This window comes from Rhea americana, unplaced genomic scaffold (assembly GCF_003343005.1).
Source record: "Rhea americana isolate MKP2758 unplaced genomic scaffold, rheAme1 scaffold_21, whole genome shotgun sequence".
Lineage (NCBI taxonomy): Eukaryota > Metazoa > Chordata > Aves > Rheiformes > Rheidae > Rhea > Rhea americana.
In genome coordinates this window covers 4,646,570-4,669,562 of record NW_028186258.1, presented here as the reverse complement: position 1 = coordinate 4,669,562, position 22,993 = coordinate 4,646,570, and the positions used below count along the sequence as shown (strand labels likewise).

The window sequence follows — 22,993 nt, the reverse complement described above, 5'->3', positions numbered from 1 at the left end:
GGCAACTTTTGCAAGACCAAGCTCTTTGACTTTTTACTGCCTTAAAGGTACAAGCTGCTTCACACCAGACTTCTCYGCAAGACTGTGTTAGGACCCAGCCAGTCCTCTGCACAGCTCACCTGCAAAATCTCACAGGAGTGCAGTTTGCCCAGGGGTGGGAAAGCAAGTCAACAAGTGATTTAAATGTCTCCTCCTCCCCTTGAAGGGGGCTATTTCGCTCAGTTTTGTTTTTAAAGAATGTGAATGTGTTCCTTCAGTGAAATACTTAAAATTAAGGGATGGGGGGGGGGGGGGGGGGGGGGGAGGAGCAGGATCCCAGAATTCATTTTAATGGCCCATGAAAACCCCCTGAAAATAGGGGAATAGAATGTGAACAACTTYTTAGCCTCAATGCTACAAGGACCCTGGCATAACACACACACATGCGCACACACACACACACACACACTGAAGAGCGGGCTGGCTCAGAGCATCCCAAAGGGCGCTCCAAAGTGATCTTATATAAAAAGCACTTTGTGCTGACAGTGGCAAACAAGTGGATGGTGGTTTTACACATATAGCAACAATTCTGTAATATCTTCTTCATCCCCTCTTTTACTTTGTCTCTTTCCTTTTTCTCTCATTTTTTCCCCCTAATGTGTGGTTTAAGTAATAAAGCTAAATTGAATAGGAAATTACACAGCCAGCACCAGTCAGGAACTGAACCTGGATATGTTGATTGGCTTGCGGTACCCAAATTCCTGGAAGAACAAAAGAACAATTCTTGCTCTTAAAGTTAGGGTCACATCCATCTGTTTCCATTGTCTTTTACCTTTACAACTAGAGGTAGAGTCATTTTGTCCAGTATCTAAAACAGCATRATCCAGTTATATTGTTATTACATTAATATACAGTATCTATCTTGTTACAGGTATTGAAAGTGCATGGAAAAAGTCTAACCAAGCCAATTCAATGACAAATAACAGTGTACCAAACATCATATAAACACCCGCGCACCCACACTCACACGTAGTGTGTAAATATATATAATATATATATATTTATAGATTCTTTTACAGTATCAGTGTTGTTTAGATCCAGTGGCACGTGCAGAAGTACCAGGCAGTTGCTGCTTTTCCTTTATTATTCCCTTCAATTTTTTATCTCCAGGATAGATGGATTGTGGTCTAGGATTGCCAAAATGATCTTGTCCATATACTGCCGCAATCTGTAGTTTATCTCCTCCTGTTCTTTAAGGGCTTCCATGAGCTGAAACACAACATTTCAAAGTTACRTGTCTCTTGCAGCATTGTCACTAGTTCATATAATGGCACGAGTTCAGACAGAGGTGAGACACTAGCACTGCTTAGGATTACCAGCTCTGTTTTCTTACATTTCTATTAGAAATGATCTATACGTTAAAGATCTTTATCGTTTAGGAAGGTGGTGAGCAGTCACTACCAGGAGTCTTTTGGCAGCTCATTTGAGCCAGAAATTCAAYGTCTAACACACCAAGCCATCCTGCATCCACACCGGCTTCCTCACCTCAGTGTAACAGCTTTATAGTTTCAGGTCTGCTGAAATCTAAAGCACTTTGCATTGAAGGCCAGTGAACAGAACAAGACTTTGATATTCTGGACTGGGAGCCACTCTTTTGCAAAACAGAAGAAAACAAACAAAAGCTAAAAAACAAACAAATAACTCCCCTCAACCCCCCCCACTCCATTCTCAAGAACAACTCACCATATATTCTGTGTTATTAGTTATACAGGAAATACAGTGTGTTTCACTAGATTTTTGAGCTCTGAAAGGCCTCATAGTGCCTTCAAAGAGGCAGACACTTTGCTTATTATATGCAGTATATTTAATGCCAATCTTCCAAAGTTCCCCTGGAAAYTGGAATCCCAGTTCCTCCTTATGTTAATGTGATTTGGGCATCTGTTTCCATTTGCCTTCAGAAAGGTCCCATCCTGAATCTGCAGTCTTACCTGCATTCCAATTATACAGAAAAACAATGCAGTGGAAGAGGTCTGAGCTATCTATGAGGTTTACCGAGCCTGGCTGGCAGCTGCAGGACAACCTCCTCCTCCTGAGGGGGAGCGCTGTGTGCCCTCTGCATGAGCCAGGGCCACAGGCTTCAGAAAGGGGAGGGAGCAGTGCAAGATTTGCCTTCGCAACAGCAAAAAACATAATTTGCTTTTACTCCAACAATCAACTAGGTTTTCTTCACAGCACTCTGGTTCAGCRAGAAAATCAAGTATGTACTTTACTTCAAGGGACTGGCCAGGGCTAACAGGGTCCTTCAAGTACAGACTGGGTAAAAAGGTTTGTCTCAGGACTCCTCTTGAAGRAATGGAAAGTTCTGTTCAGAATAAACAAAGTATAGAAGCAAACAAGCCTTTTTACAGTCCTTCATCACTAACTGTCTCTTTCTCTGGGAGCTCTTACAGCTCCATCAGCCTGATCTCATGATTTGTCCTGGCACTCAAAGGAAGCTGTACCAGCTTGACTCCAACCCACATGCAAATRGGTCTCCTACAATATTTTCCAAAGCATTAACCAGATTTTTGGAGGAAATATGTAGCATGCAAGCAATAATCTGGCTCTGCTACAGGGAAMATTTAGCTCAAGCTTAGATCCAAGTGAGAACTTRTTWCTRAAWTAWTTYAGWAAYAAGYCTACAACAGAGTAAAAATTTAAGTAATTGGCTACTATTATTTCTATATGAAAGTGACAGTTCCATAGCATACAATCCCCTGTGAGATAGAAGATGCAAAGTAAATCCATTCTAAAACCATCTGTCTACATTCCAATAACATTCATTTCTCTCCCTCTCTCAAAAAAGTATGAGTTGATGTTAAAGGGAGCACCTAAAAATATTAGCAGATTTAAGTCATTTTTTTTCTAACAGTCTCCAACTCCTAACAAAGTAGACTTCTCTGTTGCTCCTTTGCCAGCTTCAGGTAGTTCATCTTGACAGTTAATTGCATGGAAAAACCTAGGGTTTTTTTTTTGAAGTAGCCTTTATAAAAAAACAGTGCATTACCTCATCTCTTGAYGCAGAATCAATTTCAGCAGCCAGTGACTGGGCTTTTGTTTGCGTTGCAAAGAGATTTTTAGCTTCATAAAGACTAAGACTTAGGATCTGTCCATTAAGATCATCATTTTGGTCACGAAGCTTCTGATTCTCCTATTTATGGATTAGAAGACATTGCATTTAAGTTCTATCTGCAAGATTTCATTTTGAAAAAAGTATCATCGYAGGTAGCTTGGACAACATACAGCGTGGTTGCAAGCCAGTAAGTAACTCTTATCATCARTGACAAGTCCCCTCTCTCTGACTTGCAGATGTTTCCTACATGCACAAATTATACTGCTCGTGTAAAGAAGTCCTAAGCAAATGCAAGTCCACCTTCCTCTCTTAAGTGGAAGACTTGACAAAATCTAAAGGGAGTGTAGTAGGGTCACAATTGTAGGCATTTTTGAGCAGTCCTGCAGAGTTCACTGACTCATCCACAGCTTGAGATCCCTTCCCTGCTCACCTGCTTCAACCGTTTTATTTCATGCTCCATTTCCACCTCTCTGGTTTTGGCATTGAATTCACTCACACTGGATGAAGAGCTTCTGCCACGTCCTGGGCGCTCACATTCCAGCTTGTACAGCTGCAGGTGCTCCAGTTCCTTCCGCAAGTCCTCAATGAGCTATGGAGATGCACACAGGTCAAGCCTCCCCAGCCTCCGCAGAACCAGCCCTCCCTGGCAGGGGCCATCTCTGTGCTGCACCTTCACACTGCAACTGGAGTACTGTGGTCCTGTTCAAGGCTGAAATTCCTACAATATAGCCCCCTGCTTTCTTTGGGAAGGCAAGTCACACAAGCCACTTAGGAACCATCACACAAGCTGGAAGCAGCTCTGATCTCCCAGTCTGGTGTCAGAGAGGCACAATTCCCCTGGTAAACTTAGTAAGGTAAATGCTATGGCACATGTTCAAGACTAATCTTCAAAGAGTAAAACTCTCTGTCACAGACTGCCATTTATTAAGATATTCTTGCAGCATCCATCGCTCTATGGGTACCTCTGCCATAAAAAATACAATCCAATAATATGTTAACTGAACACTGTTATCCTGGCTCTGTCCATTCTTTTTCAGATGGGCTCCCATACAGATAACACGTAGTTGCCTGCAGATAACATGCAATTGCCCGACATCCCTTTTCACACTTACCTCCTGTGTGGCTTCCCTTTCCTTGTTGAATTCCAGTCTGTTCTGTCGCAGCTTGTCCATCATTCTCTTGTACAAATCCATCTCATCCTTCAGCCGCAGACTAGTGTCTTCCAACCTATCTGACATGCGTTGCCTTTCCTGGAATAAATGGGAAACTTTAAAGCTAGCTTGAAAAYGCATGTGTTGCCTTCAGTTGAGTAAAGCAACACTATAGACACACCTGGCCATAAGTTACCACAAGTACGTCACTAAAGGTGACCAAAAATGTTCCAATTTCATTAACATTCCTATTTAAGGAGCGTCAGTTAAAAGAAATTTGGGCTAGCTACCATGTGAGTTTGCTTTTAAACAAATCAAGCTGCTGTCAAACTGCACCTGACATCATGAACACRTTCAGCACTCAGGAGTTTAGTTACCTCATCTAATTTCTCCGTTTGTGATTTCAGTCGTGTGACGGTGCTTTTCAGCTCACTGTTTTCCTCTTCCAGTTGCTGAACCCTGCGTCAGTAGAAGAAGTCTTACAGCAAGTGTCTCTTCAAGAAGGCAGGCGTGCAAAAGGTATGCTCTAAAAAGTCATTTCACTTGCATTTGATAGACCAAGCAGGAAAACCTTTCTAATCTTAGCATTTTCACTGTAAATTATTGAAGGTGTATTTGTCCATTCTTAAGGCCAAAAATGCCACAATGACTCTCAGGTTCTTCTGGTCATCACAACAGGTATCTAACGAGAATTAAGTAGGAAGGAACCAATGCAGAGGCAAGTGTCTGGCAGAGCTGGTGACAACTCCCTACTTGAATCAATGCCAAAAATCCAACTAAGCTGTCTATGTTGGTTATGTTGATTATGGTGTTAACATAAACCATTCTCTGAGCTTTGGGGCATTTTGGGCATTAGCTGCATGCATACATGCAACTGTGCAGCTACTCTGTAGAACTAATAGCCTGTAACCATCTGTGCCCTGTCTGGTTATGAACAGCCAATGTTTACAACATGCAAAGGAGAGAGGAAGAAAAGAACAGTTGCTCTGTTCTACGGCACCAAGTTTGTTACCTTGTATTTAGCAGCTCAATTTCTGTGCCTTTCTCTTTTTCATATTTAGTATATGCTTCTCGATGTCTCTTTACTTCTTCTTCCAGAGTCTGTTCTGCTGATGTCTCTTGGTCTTTCAACAGTTCTTCGAGCTCATGAACTCTAAGGAAACCAGGTCTCATTCCAGTAACAGCTTCACAGTTACTTTAACATAACGTGTACAATTTCATTGCCTCCCTCCTTCCTCCCCACTCCTACATTCCGTACTGTTTCATCATCTCTCTTGGAACGAAACTTCCTAATGAGCACAGAATTAAATAGCATCAGTTCAACTATTATTCTTTCATTGCCAGTCAAGAAGCTGGACTGTTCCCACAGCAATCACCACCCTTCTGCTCTTGCTATGCATATTAACACACACACAGGTCAACTCCCTTACAACAGAAGGTCCTGAACTGCACAAGTCAGTAACACCTTTGCACTAAGGAACTCTCTGGAAAGCCTCTGCTTGCTGTAARTTCAGCAAGGCCGCCCGCCTTATTTCATTTGGACTTCTCAAACGAAGCCTATCTGACTTGTCTGGCAGCAGAAGACACGGTCATATTTTAGATGCAGAAGTTCCTTGCTCCCAGCTTGGTTCTAGCTCTGTTGTGACACGAAACAGAGAACTGGCTCTGTGCTTTATTACCTGTGAACTAGCTGTGTGTTCTCCTGTTTCAGTTTGCTCTTCAGGTCACCATTTGTCAGGCTATCGTTCTCCAGTTCAGTCACCTTTTTTTCTAGGTATGTTACCTAGAAGGGGAAGTGGAAAGGAAGTATTGATACACTCTGAATCTCTCTTTGCACACTACTCCACTGTTTCTAATTAGCATTTATCTACGATAACCTTTCTAAAGGATAGCAAAGCCACCTTTGCCTGTAAAGCCAGAGGCAAAAATTAGGCTCTCCAATTCTGAGTGCCCCAGAACTTGCATGCTCCTTGAAGCTGACCAATGCAAACACACAGGAAACAGGCATTAATACAATGCCCTAGATCTGTACTTCCATGGCTCTTACATTTTCATGAAGCACAGTCTTGATACTAATGGAATATCTTGGACGTTTTGAATGAACTACTTAAGATAACCAGTAACTGTGATCAGGAGAGCTTCATCAATAGACACGTCTCCAGAAGTTCAGCTGGGTACATCATTGCAATGCACATAGCTCCTCACCTTTTCAGTTATATCATTATCACAGGAGTCTATACTGTCTCTGAACAGGTCTTCTGTGCTGCCATTACTGCTGCTGAAGTTACTATTGTGGAAGAGCTGCCTGAAAGATCAGAACGATAGTGATTTTGCTTGATGAGGAAAAAGGAGACTCTGTATACTATCTTACAGCCTGGCTTTGCACTTTGAATATCCTATGCTAAAATCTGCGCAATCATTTCAGTGATAACAACTGCTTAAGCACAAGTCTTACAAGAAACTGGTAGCTAAGTGAAGTCATACTGAGCAAAATCAATGACATTAGTTCCAGGGCGTGAGCTCTTTGTTGCCTTTGACAAGACTTGTCACCAGCATTAGCATGTTTTAAGAACTACTTAACTTTATTCACACAATGTACCAAGTTGTATTTGCTGTATTAGAAATTTAAGATAAGATCAYCACATTGTGCTGGCTGGTACAGTTAAGCTAGAAAATTGAATACATCAGGAGCTTTCTTTAAATAGAGAAAAAGAAATCTCAAGCAGCTCCCACTGCAATACGCAAGACTGGAGATATCTAAAACAGCTTTGAAACTTACAGCCCTCCCCAGCTTAGGGCTGCTTTACTCAGTCAAAAGAAGATTATAGTTTTGTACAACCATCCTTTTATAAAGGGATGCTCTTGCTTTCCTTCACTGTTGCTGCTGAAATGCAAAAAAAAAAAGCCCAAGCTATGAGACCGAGAGGCGCGATACGTGCACTGACAGAACAGCAGTTTAAGAAAGTCGACGGACAAGGAAGCAACTGTTCTCTTAACACAGCTGCCCTTTCCAGTTCAGGGGCCTGTCCCAAGACTCGCAATGACGTTCTGTAGCATCCCTACCTCAGTACAGACCCCTTCCCTTGGAAATCCAGGTTTGCAGATTTCTGTTTTCCTAACCTTATTCCTCCTCTCTCCTCCCACCTCCAGGTATGGGATAGTTAYAGCTCATACCCCAAGTATTCAGAACAGAAAGTTATGACTCTTACCTTCCAAAAGCTGTACTTGATATTTTTCTGTTAGGGCTACATAGATAAAGAAGGAATGATAGAGGAATTAAACACTTATTTGATCAATGCTGGATTCAATTTCATTTTAATCTGCAGCTGAATCACACAATGAAACAAACTTCTTAGTGAAGTAAAAAAAAATGATTCTGTGAACAATATTCTTGGACAACTTAATAAAAACTATGGAGTTAATAAAAATGTGAGGATGGGTGGAGCCACAATATTACTGTGATCATTAACAAGTGGATTTAGGAACACCGGTATATTTAGCAGAGATTTGTCAACATGAATCAGAGTGAAACAAACATTAGAAATGTCACAAAGGGACATTAAGTTAGTGATGGATGGTTTATTCTGGATTCCCAGGTTTTAGATTATTTTTATAAACAGGAAGTTTATCCTTCCCCATAATCCTTCGCAATTCACCACAGGAACAGAGATGCTTTCCATTTTAGCGCTTTGTTTCTCCGCCAAAGACTAGTATTATCCAAAGGAGGGATGAAATTCAGACAAAAGCACTAGAATCAGATTTGAAACAGGAGGGGTTTAGTTTGCTTTTCATCTCTTGGGCAGGAGGATGTCATGTCATCTCTCCAAGCGCGCACAGACACGCAGCTCTGCGAGAGCGCTGCTCTCCGTCAGCCCAGTAAAAAGAGTCTCTGTCACAAAATTACCAAAGACTTAGCGCCAGTTTTGGTCTGGGTTTTACCAGGCTCCTTGCTACGGCAGGAGAAACGAGGGGCTTGCTCACAGCAGGTCCTATGCTGCTGTGCCACCAAGAGAGAGGAGGYGGTGCACTGTGCTGTGCCAGGGATTACGCAGACAGGCCGGGTTTACACGCGGTTTCTAGGGGGAGCTAGAAGCCCAGCAAACGWTTTCCTTGAGAAAACCCCAGATAGTGATTTTATTGGAAGCACCAGATTCTTTGAGTACTCTCTACAGTTTAAAAGGAGTTGGAGTAATGGGGGATAGAAATGTAATGAAAAAAMTGAATATTGCTAAGAATCCCCAAAAGTCATTTCTGCCCTAGTTCCAGGTTTCATTATTTTGCCAAATTCCCTTTAGGAGAAAGGGATCTCACCGGAATGAAGTACCTCTGCTGACCCAYGGCTTTTATGGGTGGCGTAGATAAGGTTATACCCATTGGCTAAGGCTACACACATAAGCCAGATCACTCTTTCCTAACCACAGGAAACAGTAACTAGCCACAGATCTGCATTRAGAGCACAGCAGATCCCACTTCCTGGGAAGAGTTCCTGGGCACAGCATTCCCACCCAGCAATCAAAGAGCTCACTGGTTAAAATATTTAAGGCACAGACAGCATTAATAAACCCAAGTCAGAGAAATACTTATTAGCTAACAAGGAGCAGCACTTTGCTTCAGGCTTGATGTCAAGATCCAAATTTCTTACTGCTTTGCAAGAATGACAACGCGTGTAAGAGACAGGACGGCACACAGAAGAGGGCACTTTCCGCCTCTCCTCCTGCCACTAGTTAGTCCCATTTCTAGGGGGAGGACTGCTGAACGCAGTGCAATAGGCTGCTTACCTGTTTGCTTTCAAGTTTTTCAGCCTGGCTTCCAAATCGTTGAGTAGATTTATCTTTTTGCAGCACTGTGTGCAGTAAACATCCAGTAACTCGCTGTTATAAACATGCCTCATTTTTCGGGGTGTTTGGCCAGCACTGTTTGCAGGAAAGGAGACGTGTTACTGGCTATAGTAACCAACTCGCATCAGGTTTTCCTCTTGACTGTGCGTCATAAAGAGTCACAGGCAAGAGACTGGAGGAACATGCCACCTCTCACCAYGGTTCATCTACCTCAGAGGTGATGACTGGGAATGCCTAGGGCAAGTCTACCTGCCTCAGCTGGGCTTTTACAGAAAAGTATTGTGGTATCAGTGGGGGGGGAACAATTTGGGGGACTGGAAGAAGAGCACAAGATACACAGTCCATGCGATGCATGCAGGAGCTGCTTCATTAGCATGTTTCACCTCAGCAGTGTCAYTCCCTCTTATCTTGCCCATCTTTCCACCACAGCCTGGCATGCAACCTGAAGGAGTAATTTCCTCTAAGAGAAAGACAGGAAGATGAAGAAAAATAGAGCAGTCTAGCAGGAAGAATTGACACAAACTCCCCTCAGATACGAGGGTGGAGAGAACCCTGGAACGAAGAGGAATGTAGAAGTGGACATAGGTCTAAAGAGTAGATAAGAGCAGCTCTTGGCATGATAAAGCAAAAATAAACCAAAATAARAGAGCAGTATGGCATGGAGTGCACAGATCCCCAGGAATGGGAATGGAAAGGCCTGCATAGCCCTAGGGAAATAGAAGATGAAGGACACAAGCCACCATCATGAGAGGGCAGCAGAGAGGGGTAATGGTTCTGCATGCAGATGGAGTTGGCAAGGAAGGATTGCAGGAGTGCTTGAAATACAGGGTGGCACATGGGGGTTGCATGCGGAACAGAGATGCAGTGAGCTTATCCTGCGCTAACAATGACCTTAACATGCTACTGATCCAAGCAGACAAATCCTAAAGCACCTTCATGCTCAGCTCTTCCCCAACCCTGCTCATCCATCCTCTTCTCAGGGAAGGGCTTCAAATCAGTAACTGATTTGGTGACAAGGTAAGAGTTAGAGTGAGGTCACATCCAGGGAACTGGTAGACTGCAGTGACATTTCCAGCTCCCAACAGAGAGCAGCCCCTTGCTTATGTTCTCCAAGATGCTCGAGGTCAATATGGATTGTTGTTCTGCACACATCCTTGTCCATATGCAGCACCTCGTCATACAGGTTACTGCTTAAGATTTGCAGTATTAGAACACTAAAGAGAAATAGCCTTCTTGCAGGTCTTCTCCTGCACCGCACCAGGGCTAGTGCACAGGTATTAAGCTAGTTTCCTACTTTCAGCAGATGATTTCTAGTATTAGCCCYCAACTGTGAAACCTACTGTTTGCAAAAGAAATATCTACAAGCAAAACAGCCTGGTTATTTCAATGGAACCCGTAGCTAGCTATCAAAAAATGTTTGTGATATCCTTGATTATTAGATGTAGTCTGTCTAACAGTGCAAAATGTGAACTGAAAATATTTTGCTTTTAAGATGAGGCTAGGTAACCAGCGGAATTTCTGGGATGGCCACTCATGCTCAGAGAAGAACAAAAAATGTGGAAAGAAAAATGTCTGTTAATGAATAAGGAGCAACCTGGAAGATACAGATGAGCCAAGGTCAGAGTAGGCGTTGGTTCTGGTCTCATCATCAGGGCATGGGCTACTGGGAGTAAAATCCACATCATCTCCTTCCCCATAGTCTTCAAACTGTTCTTCATTACTGATCAGAGAGGCGGTGGAATAGGTGGAGAGGTCAGATGCTGCAGAAGGGTTGTGAGGGCTTAACCTGAAACAAGAGGTCGAAACATCTGGAAGGCCAACTTTAATAGCATCTCACCTCACATGGGATCTTCCACCTTTTCTGCTCAACCCCTCGTTTGAAGTTGTAACCCACTTTGTGCAAAAAAACCCCCAAACCCTCAAGCGATAAGCTTATCTGATGTGTTTGATATAGTACTTTGAAAGACAAGAGTATGAGAACCTATGAGCAAAGTACCTGCAAGACAGGTTTGGATCAACACAAATGATCCCACTTTGAACAGTGCATCTCAGTCATCATTTCCACACAGCGTGGAATACTGCTGCTTATAGGACTTCTGTGCAGAACACAGGAACCGTGCAGATATCTCCAAAATGCACGGGGCAGTGAGAGAGACAYGTATAAGACTGAGGCAGTCACTGTGTTCTGCAGTCCGAGTTTCCCAGTAACCCTCTCCCTCCATCCTGTGAGCTCCAGCCACTCTTTTTGTGTGGTTAGTACCAAACTTCAGCTCACCCTGTGCCAGATGAGCTGGAAATGAGAATCACTGTAGATGTGACCTAACCAAGGCTGAGTCCCTGTTCTTTCTCCCATCATGACAAAAAGGAGTCTTTCAGAATACATATGGGCCACAGAAAATGCCACTTTACCAAAAGAACACCTAGAGAAAGTGCGAACAGGCAGGACTGTGCCCTTGGAGTGCAAGGGGACATTCAGGCGAGGAGATGAGCAGGGCTAGGCAGTCCCAGAGAGCAGCAAGCAGGCTGCCAGTGTAGTTTGATGATACAAACAAGGCAGCAGACTCCGATCTGCTAAAACTCTGTGCAGACTGAGTTAACTTTCCCACTCCCTCTGCGTCAGYGCACTGTGCTTTTTAATCTTCTACTCCACTTGCTGAGCTGTGAAGCATAAGCTTGCAGTTGACGTAGTTCTTCAATGGCTCAGCAACGTGTTTTAGGCTTCTTTTCTGAGTCTACCTATGCTTTCCAGATGGAGAGATTCTTCTTCCTGTAACACTGCACTTGGGAGCTGTAAACAAAAGATGCAGCAGTGTTCCTTTGGTGGATGGCACAAGCATTATTTGCATATCCCTTCCCTCCAAAGCAATTAGTAGAGGATGAAACCTGCCAACACTGCAAATGTATGCTCTTTTGTTTCTTCTGTTTTGATGAGATCCATTTATAACCTGCAATTCATTTATCTAATTCACATGAAAAAAAAACAGGGAAAGTCAAGCCTGGCACATTATTAAAGGATGAAGATAGCAATGCTCATACTAGAAATAGATCAAACTTATCTAATAAGGCTCCCTGGCTGGGAGATGGATTAGTGAGAAGCTAAACATATCACAGAACACCTATTCACAGAAGAGCTGCTGTGCCACAGGCATACAATGCACTGATGAAGATTTGGGTGGCTATGATCTATGTAACTGCAACTGCTATGTTCATCTCAATACTGTCACACAAAGCCAATTTAAGCAGTAACTCCTCACAACACTCCCACAAGGGAGAGAGGCTAATGATCAGTCCTCAGTTGGGGTGATAATATATACAGCCAATAAAACCCACATTCTGTGTAGCCTGGGAACAGCACTGCTTGCCAACAGGCTGGGGCTCAGCAGTTCACTATCTCATGTATTACCTCGCTAAATTGTCCAAAGACATGTTTTCTTACGACAGCTACACTGCAAATAATCACCGTTGCTGGACCCACCCGGTAGTGTTCCTCAGAACTTTTGATCTGTGGTTAGTCGTAAGCTTTCCCAAACTTTAAAGTGCTTAGGTTGAAACAGCCCATGTTTCAAGATAGATCCTGAACTCACAACCAGCCTCAAGCTGGAAACTTTCTAGAAATTACACAGTTATTTTCAAGGCAGTTGCTAAAAGCAGCTGTTACTCCCATTCTAACACTTTTTGAAGGAAGCTTAGATTTTWKTTTTTAAAAAAAACTATCTCCTGTTCTTGAGAGTATGACTTTGTAGAGGGCTGACACAGGTCTAGTATACAACCCACCCACTTCTTAGAGAAGTGAGTGTCCTGGTTTGGCCAAGGTTGAAGTCTGTATTATCTCTTCTAACACAAATACACGAAGCTTCCCAAACAGCGCTCTAGAGAGAGAAAATTAAGTAGGTGTCAGAGAATAAAGTAAGATTTGCTCTATACTTAAGAGCTCCTAGCAGCCCTGGGCCCCCTATATGGAGGGCACAGGACACATGGTGTCCTCCCTCATCTGCCAAGGGCATGAATTGCTCAGGCTGGAGGAAAGATGTCCATTTCAAAAGCAACAATAGTGAAAGTCAGTCATTGCAGGGATGGATGCTTAGAGAAACCAGGAATGGCAGGGCAAGGAGACAAATTTGATGAAGAGCTGGCAAAAACCAGAATTAGCTTGATAAAGTCTCTGGGATAGCTGGTGGGATAAGAAGGCCAAAGCTCAGTTGGCCAAGAAATTTGGGAGGAGGCTGGGAACCAGGCAGAGGCCCAATGAGGCCAGGAGAGGGAAGGAGGCTGGTCTTTGCAAGAGAAAGAAGCTCAAGAGGTACAAACCAAGATGAGAAGTTAGAAACAGGGAAGACAGGGCAGAGGCCTAGGGAGCAGGCCCAGCTGAGCTCTGTCCTGTGGTACAGCATTAACTCAGTTCAAAGTAGGATTAGAACAAGTTGGCCCCTTCCACTCAGTTAGCTTTTACCAGTACTATGCCCCCTCCATCCCCGTACTGCATGAAGAGTAAAGTTAGGGTTACAGAGACACTCTTGTGTTAATAGCAAGCCAGGGTTATACACACACATGCCATGACACCCTGTGTTAAGCACAAGTTACTGCTGCACACTAAAGGTCATGGAAAATTAGAAACATACAGAATTAACTTGGCACATGGAGTAGCAAAACACGTCAGCAGAGTCCATCTTCAGATAACTTAATGAACAAAAGGCTAAAGCAACGTTCCCCACATTGTATTGCTTTGCAGGAGATTCATATTTTAATCCCAGCATATAAAGGACTCAGGAACACAGAAGTCCCTAAATTCAGGGTGGTGCCAATAAAGTGATCCATTTGGGGAAGGACAGCCCAACATTTTCATTTTAACACATAACATGCAAGTCCCATGGGTGCTCACCAAACAGGCCAGGAGGAGTTAGGACTGAGACTAAGCCACTTACAGGACCTGGACATCCATCTCTCTTACATTTTAAATGGGCATTAGTWTTTTTTTTTTTAAATTCTTCAGCCATCCTCAGGCCCTCCCACAGGAGGAATTAGCCAAATAAAGGCTCCTTCCTCCCTCCTCCTTTGAGGCATATTCAAAATAGGGCCTCCAAAGGGCAAAACCACCACTCACTTGTCATCAGGCAGGAAGAGGCCACTAAGCACACCGTCCTTCTCCTCACTCCGACATACGTCGGAGGCCTCCGAGCTCTGAGCACTCTCAATAGCACTGTCCATGTCAGACTCATGGTGAAGTTCTTGCTGTGCTAGAGTCATCGCGTCTTCATCAGTAAAGAGCTCCGACTCGCTGTAGGCCCTTTCGTTGTCCAAGTAGGCACAGTTCTGGATTTCCCTGCCCTGAAAAATAAGAATTGAGAGGCAATTCAGATCAACCTCCAAGGCAGCTGAGAGAAAACAAGAGCAGCAATAACTAGTTCTCTGGATGTCCAGATAAACATGACTAATGTGAAATACAAGTCAAAACAAGAAGCCTGATCCATTTTACGAAGGCCAGATCGTGCAAGCCTCTAAGGTACCTTGCTCCTCCCATAAGGCCTTGAATACTGCTTCTCTCTGACTTACTGTCTCTTCCATAGGAGAGGGACACAAGACCCAATTATAAAATGCAGTCAGTTTTGCCCTAATTTACTCTCTAAATGCAGTGGGAGTAATAAATATCTTCAGGGGTTTTTAATATAAAGAGGAGCATCTTTTGCAAGAACCTAATCATAAGACTAAMTCTGAGTTACTTTATATATTAATACTACAGATTACATAAAAGCAAGCCAAGTATTAGTTTCCTCAATCTTTTGAGGCTGTGCATGTGCGTGTAAAATCTATATGGAGAGGGAAAAAAAAGTTGGCGGGTGTTAAAACGTTTATGGTAGGTCTTGGTGACAACCAAAGATATAAGAGCAGAAAAAAACCCAAAGCCATCTATTCCCACTTCCTGGAACCACATGTCTTGATTAAGCATTAACTAAACTAAGATGTCATTCTTAGCGCTGCAGCACTTCGTTGTTGCTGCTGGTCCCCCCCTCCTTCTTTTTCCCATGAAGATTTATAATAGCCAAGACAAGTTGTTTTCTATTTTCTTGTCCTTGGGGGACAAAAAAAATTCTTAACTGAAAAATATAAAGCCCAAGATCTTATTCTCTGCCCTCTGTTTGATACATGGCAACACAACGTTGCAGTTCCCATCCAGTGTGACCCAGGGAACTCACAACTATAGTGAGTCACTGCAATTGCAGTGACTCACATCTCCACTCCCAGCCTCACCGGCCACCTCCACCTGCGCTTTTACAATAGAACTATTGCCAGAAAGACAATCATGCATTTAAGGTTTAGCTTACTGGCACCGCATCGAAGCATTTCATTCATGGAAATATCTCACATTGAGGCCCAGTTGTCACCCTGCTGGTTCTTGGTCACGGGAGCATGCTTGCGGGAAGTAAACACTGCTTTCAGCACGCAGTGTGGCTTCAAGTCTTCCCCTGACACCTCCACCACACAACTAGCTCCAGYTTGGAGTCAGCAGACACAGCTTTGCTAGAGCCCCAGAGGACAAGATCCCCTTTTACAAGAACTGATGTCCTATGCTGAGGACAGTAGTTTTTCTTAGTAGTTTTTTCACCTTAGTATGAAGCCAGAAGCTGCAGCTTTTTAAGATTTACAGCAGTTGCTACTAATAAATGGGAGGTGAGACCTGCATTTCATGATTGTGCAAATTCCCTGTACACTGAGGGTTAAGGAATTCAAAAGAACCACTGCTCCCCCGAAACCTATTTAACTGCTGAATACCCAAGCAGTCAAAAGGACAGCTTCAACAGCAGTGCCTGTATCTTTAGGTATATACTTGGCGCAGAGATCTGAAAAGTTTAATGCAATTAAGCCCTGACTGCCACTATAGAAATGTACTAGCTGTAAAAGTCTGATTCAGCTGAGCAGGCAGCAGATCCCCAAGATACAAGTCCACAAGTCAAGCAGGGAAAAGAAGAAACAGCTCCTGTCCAGCCCTAGCTCCCGATCAGCACAGCTTTTCTGGAGGCCTCAGAGAAGTCTGTGCTTAAGCAAGCCCTTACAGCAGCCAAATCTCACTGGCATTAAACAAATTAACRCAAGAAAGTAAAGGCCAAGGAGAGCATGAAAGACTCCTTTTTTGCTCCCTGTAGGCAACATCTCACATCTGCTTTTTCTAATAATAGCAGCCTAGAGGTTCTTTAAAAAGAAAAGTCTATTAGCAATTAAATACGCATTGTCATCTCTAAAGGCAATGGCTCACTTGTCTCTCCTACCACTTTTTGRCTACCTAGCCTTCTCATACTTACTTTCTTAGAGCACCGATTTACAGTTGCAACACAGAAGGCACTGTACCCACGCTGGTTAGCACCAGTCTCCTTTTGAAGTGCAATTATTACTCTGCTCCTAAACTTCCACTTCCAAGCCCCGTGTAAAAAATAAACAAATAAATAAAAATAAAAAAGAGTTCTCTGGGGCAGTGACCCATCACATGCCTGAACACCCGCTTCACTGCGAGCCTTGGCGTCCCCTGGAAGCTGGTCCTCCCTCATGCTGTGGGGAGCCATGGCCTGGCGGGGATGGGGCAGGAGGAGGAGCTCAGCCGGCTCTTGGTCTTCAAGCAGGAGAGGAGGGACGTTCTCCCCAGCCGCCTCCAGGCCTCTCTCTGCGGGAGGGCAGACTACCACGCGGCTCGGCACGCCGCATCCCGGGCACGCCGCATCCCGGGCTGCCGGCCCCCCTTCTCTGCAGGTGCGGCRTCTGCCCCAGAGAGCGGTGCGAACRTGCTGTGCGTTTGGGGAGCACGTCTCAGCCGCCCGAGCACYGGGCAGTCAAACTGCAMGCYGAAGACCCTCGCTCGGACACATGCCCAGYGCCAACAGCCCTCTCAAAGCACGAGCACGGGAAGGGCAGTCCCACCGGGAGGGCTCAGCTCCAGCAGCTGCATCCACTGGTTCTGCATGCTCAAAGTGCCCAGGGTCTCGCCAGCTCCCTCTGCAAAGCTACATCTTCAGTGCAAGTCACAACTGCACATTCCCTTCTATGGCCTAAATAGCCAGAAAAAGAAAACAAAGTCCCTTAAAAAGAGATAATGCAGGTTAAAAAAGCTACTACAAGAAGTCAGAAGTGAGGTACATCACGGCTAAACAACACACAAGCATCCATACATCACTGACTGCAGCTACAAGATACTTAGACCTTAACTTCAGAGCAATCGCAGTTTCAGGCGGTATCACAACAAACCCCAAAACAAAAAACCCTACAACCAACCAAAAAGATAAGCAGCATAAAACCCTCTATGCAAAACTACRGAGGAGGAAATTGAAAGGTAGTTTAGATAACCATAGCACTGCATGTACCAAATGAGAGTTGGCATTATACAAGCATTATTCAGCTAGCCTTAAAGGAGCTAGCTCTTGAGTCTCAGCAGTACGTGAAAGATTGAGACATATCTATCCTGAGTCATTTATTTTTAGTGCCCATTTCATGCATAATCCTAAACCAGGAAGAGAAAGAGGCTCCAACAACCTGAACATGAATCACTGTTTCCAGTTCTACTGGACAGTTCTCCTCTTTRCTGGCTGGGTCAAAAAGGATGAAGTAGCTGCTTGTGATCCTGAAAATTCCCATTAAAAAAAGAATATCATGTTAAAGCACCACCAACACAGATAGCTCTGGTAGCAGTACGTGCTTTGCACTTTATTGAAGCGGATGCTCAAGATACCTTCAAGAGCTTCACAGGCAACGGGCCAACCACTTGTGTAGCGACTGTTGAATATTCAGCAACAGTTGGCTCTGYAGACACACCTGCTGCCCAGCGCTCCAAGGCCACTTCGCTGCAGGAAGGGAATTCGTTACTCCCCGAGAGGCAGTTGTGCGGCTGGAGCCTCGCGCTGAGATGGGCGAGTAGGCGGAGGCTGCCTCGGCACGGCCGCGCGAGCCAGGAGGGAGCGAGTCCCACGCAGCGGCTCCGGCCCTGGCGGCGCGGCACGGCGCTGGCGTTGGGTGGCCGCGGGCCGGCAGTGACCCGCCTGGGCTTTCCCGGGTTGGGAGCGAGCCTGAAGACTCGCCAGCTGCGGCACTTCCCTTGCCAGAGACACCCCAATCCCGCGCCCATTTGACAAGCCAGATCCATCAGCGGTGGGACGCAGGTGTGCTCAGGGTCCCAACATCTGCCCCTGCCAGCCTCTTCCCAGCAAAAGTGCAGYGGGGAAGGGGGTGGGGGGAAGGAGCTTTCGGGAGGGTTCACAGGGGGGAGGAAAAGAGGAGGGAAGCTGTCGAAACAGGTTGTCTCCTATTTCAACATGAAAAGGAACAGCAAGTTTCCTGAAATAGCTGAGAGTTTAAAATCTCTCAAGAAGTTCAAGATCYCTGCACAGACAATGGTTATTTTACTAAGCTGTTCTAACAAAAAGCTATTTTAGGGCCTCAAATTACAGTTTGTTCAATGCAAGAACTTTCTCCAACTATCTAGCTATTCAAGTGTAATATCTGAAGCTCAGTTTAAGGCAAAACTTCACACACTCCTGCTGTGGGTAGGAGTTCCTATGGAATTCCTATCGGCAAGTTTACTCTTAAGACCCAAATCCMGTATCAAGTGCTGCAGAGCACCTAGGAAAGCTGGCAAGAGTTCCCAGGCAGTGGGCAAGCAYAGGAGTACCGGGCAGCAAACTGCCAGCCGCTGTTTCACACCTAAGATAACACCTGTATCTCATAAATCATGAAATTCAAGGACAACAGCTTTTGAATGAACGACTTCAGCTCCCGAGCTGTTCATGCTGAAGCACACGAGCAGACAGGCCCAGAGGTTTTCAAAGGCTGCTTTGTGCTCTGAAGAGGAGGTTCAAACTGACATGCCTTTTCCAAGGCAGCGGAGAGCGGCAGCAGGCTGCAGCCAGCCCGGGAACGGCAGGAGCCGGCAGTGTTTACACTCTGCTACCTGTCACTTTAATCGGCCCTAATAGCCGTGCCAGACCTCATCATGCCCAGGGTCTAGATCCAAGCGCTCCTTTACACAGGTCATTGCTTGTGCTCTGAAACTTTTAGCATTAAGAAGCTTCAGCAGGCAGCTAATTGATCTTCCAAAGAAAGCAAAAGAAGAAAAAGTCTCTCATTTCTTTGAAGTTGCATCACATCGCTCCCGGGGCTGCTTCTCACTGTTCGGCTGTAATAAGYCACTAATCACCACGGGAGGTTCAGCGTAGGGAGCATCCTCTTCCAGGAGGGGGAAGCACCGCAGGCCGCAGCGCCGGGCCAGGCRGCGCCTTCGCTACCCTTCCAGTGCGACTGGGCCAGTGCATCGGTTGTAGGGCTCAGAAAAGCCACTGATCCTTTGCCACCTCGTCCCAACACTGCTCAAAGCACTTTTAGCTTCAGAACCACAAAACAGTTTCCATTTTCCTTCACATTTTAAAAGGGTGCTAAGTGACACCACACTGACATGCTGTRAGGATGTCATAAAATGTCACTTAGAAACCCCTAAGGTACCACTCCAGCTGGAATGGGAGAGAGACCTAATTATCTGAAGAGGGAAAAAAAATTAGTCTCTGGTCATGTTTCTCAGCATTCAGTGTGAAACGCTTTGGACTGTGCAAGCTGCTAGACACGGAGCTCTGGCAGACGGGGTTACAGGCAACTGTTGAAGTCAGCTATGGTCAACTCTGCATCGCTTTTGTGAGATGCACAYGGGCACTGCAGCCCTTGGTTTGAAAAAAAGCTGCTATACACTTAAAAAGAAGGAAAAAAGAAAAAACYATTCATGATATTTGCCTAAAAGATGATCTGCACAGCAGACAAGCGTGACATAACTTACCCTCTTGAGAAGTCTTAGCCTTGAGATGAAACAATCTCTTTCTTTCTATTTTTAAAGTCAGATCAGCAGTAACAGGAAGAGAGGGCAGAAAATAAATTTACCAGGGATCATTTTCTGGGACCAATTCTCAGGCTGGCCTGTTTGAAACCTGCCTCTTCTCAGCAACAGTGCCAGTCAAGCTAGCACTAGTACATGACGGGCAACAGCATTTACTRTCACGTTGGCACAAACAGTTGGTGACAAAATTACTGAGACCACTGTGCCCCGGGCACCATATGGCTAACCTCAGGGCCAGATGCCACAGCACAGGCACTGAAATGCAGATTTGCAACTCGTAGTAAACAGGCAGCCCAAAGATGCCCCAGTATATACAAGCCTTAAGACCAAGGGTCAGAGTTAAGCTGAGATTAAAATATTCCAAAGCAATATTACAACTAAATGCCCAGACCATGACCAGGAGAACAGGAAGCTGCTCGGAAAGACATGTTTTTATTTTAAGCCTCTTAATTCAAGCATAGTCCTAGCACCCGCTTCTCAGTTCAGGTCCTTAATTAACCATGTCTGAGTTGCAGGATACTCTTTGCAACTAGAGTTTGTGGCTCAGGAGACAGCTGAGCTCACACGGTAACTTGCTTTCCTTGACAAGCCTCAAGGTCACCCAGCTGGGTRCACAGCAAACAGCAAAAGCCTTGCATCGCACTCGCCTGTGGGTGCTGCGGGCTTTGGGGTCGAGAGCTCCCAGCCGACTCAGTGCCGCTGCGGACTGCTGCTGGGGGCCGGGCCGGGCCGGGGGGGAGGCCCCCCAGGAGCCCATCCTGCATGGGCCGCATGCGGACCGGGGAGAAGCGCACTGTCCTAGGCACTGACAGCTCTGCCCACGTTTAATCATTTACAGGAGTCCCAGTTATGTTGTTCTTATCCCCAAAGAAACTGGAAACTGYAGTATTTGTATTTCTTTAATATATTACTACAAATTTAGCCTCTAGCAAACACWGGGAAAGAAACTTTATTGAGATTTTTTGCCTCACAATTTATATTGGTGCCCTCCCACCCAAAACGATTAGAYGACGCTGCAGTTGCCAGCGAGGAGGAATGCCTGGGGAACGGGAACAGTTTCAGACCCAAGGAGGAGCAGTCGCACCCCGGCTGCCACCGCACACTCAGAAATCCCACCGTACTCAATGGTGGGTAGCTTATATTGGTAAGTCAAGGGAAAACATTAAGGATGGGGCTTTAGCTCATATGGAAACACTTCCTAGGCTTGTCTCTATTTGGACTGACCGGTTGAGCTCTGGAACTAACCTACTTTGTGTTTCAGAAACACTGAAGCAGCTCTGAAGATCTCATTGTAGATGAGCTTTGCTACCAAGCAAACTATAGTTTGCATTTGTCATGTGTCAAGTACTAAGACCTCAGCAATCATAAACCCTGGCAAATTCAGCAGATTGTGTTTTTTCCACTTATATGGTAAAACACAAGAAAATATCGCTATGTGTAAGCATGGTTTTTTCCCCCCTTGAACTCATACAGGCAAAACAGACACAGATCAAGCAGAAACAATTCCTAACATTAGTTTGCACACTGAGAACAAGGCACAAAGTCAAAGACCAGTGCTATTAATCAGCATTACTAGCTGCAACACAGTGGTCAAAGCACTGGTTTAGGCTGTCAAGAAGCACTCACAGAGCCTGTCTYATGTTCACTACAGCCATCACTCTAAACAACTACGGGAAGCACAAAAGGAATCATATTATTACGCTGCATTTCAGAATTTAAGAGGTCAGCTAGCTAAGCATGGCATTCACAAGCATTTGTGAACACTGAAGTTCAGAGACGAGCTCACTCAGCAGCAACCCAGGATTAGTTTGATAACCATTGAAAGCATTTCATTAGGACACTGCATGTGGAAGACAGAAAGAGTTAAGATCTAGGTTTGCTCACAGGCACACGTAGCAGGACTGGTTAATCAGTAACGGAAGCAAAGCTATTGCACTCCCCGGGCTGCTTTGGCATGGGGACTGTTCTGTTTTGAAGCCTTTGCATACGGCTAAGATCCTCCAACCGTTGTGGCTCTAAGAGCCCTAACAAGGCAACTGCAGCTGAGAAACATCTGCATGTCAGGTGGCTTCACCAATATTCGCTGATGTTTGCAATAATTCTTCAAAGTTAAAAGAGCCCATTAAAAGAGGGTTTAACGCTGCTTAGAGGCCACTACGTCTCGTAATGGGAACTGCACAAGCTTCTTTGATTTGTGCAGGCTCTGCCAAACAGCCACCAGAAACTCCATAGCCTTTATCCAGCTTTGCAAATAATACACAATGCTCCTAAAAATACTTAGTGGCGGTACCCCCCTCCCCAGAAACCCAAGGGCCAGAGGCAGGGAGTCGCTCTCATCACACTCAAGTTCCCCCTTCGTTCTCCTTTTTACCCAGAGCCAAGGAACAGTTTGCAAAGGCCAGTTCAGGTCTCGCAAGCAGAGAGCAATCCCACCTTCAGCAYGGCCAGCCGGCAGCAGTGAGACCGCTCTCTGCTGACTGTAGCTACAATAAGGTATCAACAGGACAGGAACAACCACAGAGGTGTCTCGACTACTATCGCACAGAGGAATTACACTGATTTAATGGCCTGTACACCAGTACCAAGCCCACATTTGGGGGCTACAACCACCCTATGTCAGAAGTGCTCTCCCATTTACTCTTAACGCGAGTAAATAATTCAGCAAAACCACACGAGCTCTTTCCAGAGAAGCTGTTACTCACRTCCCGACGGCCTCTAACCTCCTAAGCGCGTTGGAACGAGCGATCACCGCTACCACCAAAGCGGCAGCGTTTGACTGCCGCCCCGAAGAGCGGCGGCCGGGCAGCACCCAGAGGCGGGACGGCGCTCGCACCCCGGCAGCTGCGCCCCGGACACCTGCCCTCCGCCCCGCGGGAGCCCGTGACGGTCCGACCCCATCTCGGGCCACCGCAGACCACTCCAGACCAGGCCTGTCGCCTCGGCCCGCGGCGAGGGGCTCTTCCCCGGCCGTCTCAGCAGCCTGCCGGGGCCCGCCAACGCGTTCACCACCGCAGCTCGGCAGCCAAACCACTCAACGGCAAGCCAGAGCCGCCCAAAC

At 45.4% G+C, this 22,993-nt stretch overlaps 1 protein-coding gene across 1 annotated transcript in view; it reads right to left on the bottom strand.

Annotated features, from left to right (window-relative positions):
• Positions 1–293: 293 nt before the first annotated feature.
• Positions 294–22,993, bottom strand: part of RAB11FIP4 (RAB11 family interacting protein 4) — a 74,954-nt gene continuing 52,254 nt past the window's right edge. Inside the window, exons 4-15 of the mRNA XM_085304783.1 lie at positions 14,182–14,405; positions 10,675–10,866; positions 9,021–9,155; positions 7,452–7,487; positions 6,448–6,547; positions 5,922–6,025; positions 5,255–5,395; positions 4,620–4,701; positions 4,204–4,341; positions 3,522–3,680; positions 3,026–3,169; positions 294–1,248 (exon numbers count right to left, since the gene is read on the bottom strand). Coding sequence (XP_085160909.1) covers positions 1,132–1,248; positions 3,026–3,169; positions 3,522–3,680; positions 4,204–4,341; positions 4,620–4,701; positions 5,255–5,395; positions 5,922–6,025; positions 6,448–6,547; positions 7,452–7,487; positions 9,021–9,155; positions 10,675–10,866; positions 14,182–14,405 — 1,572 coding nt within the window. The 3' untranslated portion in view covers positions 294–1,131. The remainder of the gene's footprint in view (positions 1,249–3,025; positions 3,170–3,521; positions 3,681–4,203; positions 4,342–4,619; positions 4,702–5,254; positions 5,396–5,921; positions 6,026–6,447; positions 6,548–7,451; positions 7,488–9,020; positions 9,156–10,674; positions 10,867–14,181; positions 14,406–22,993) is intronic.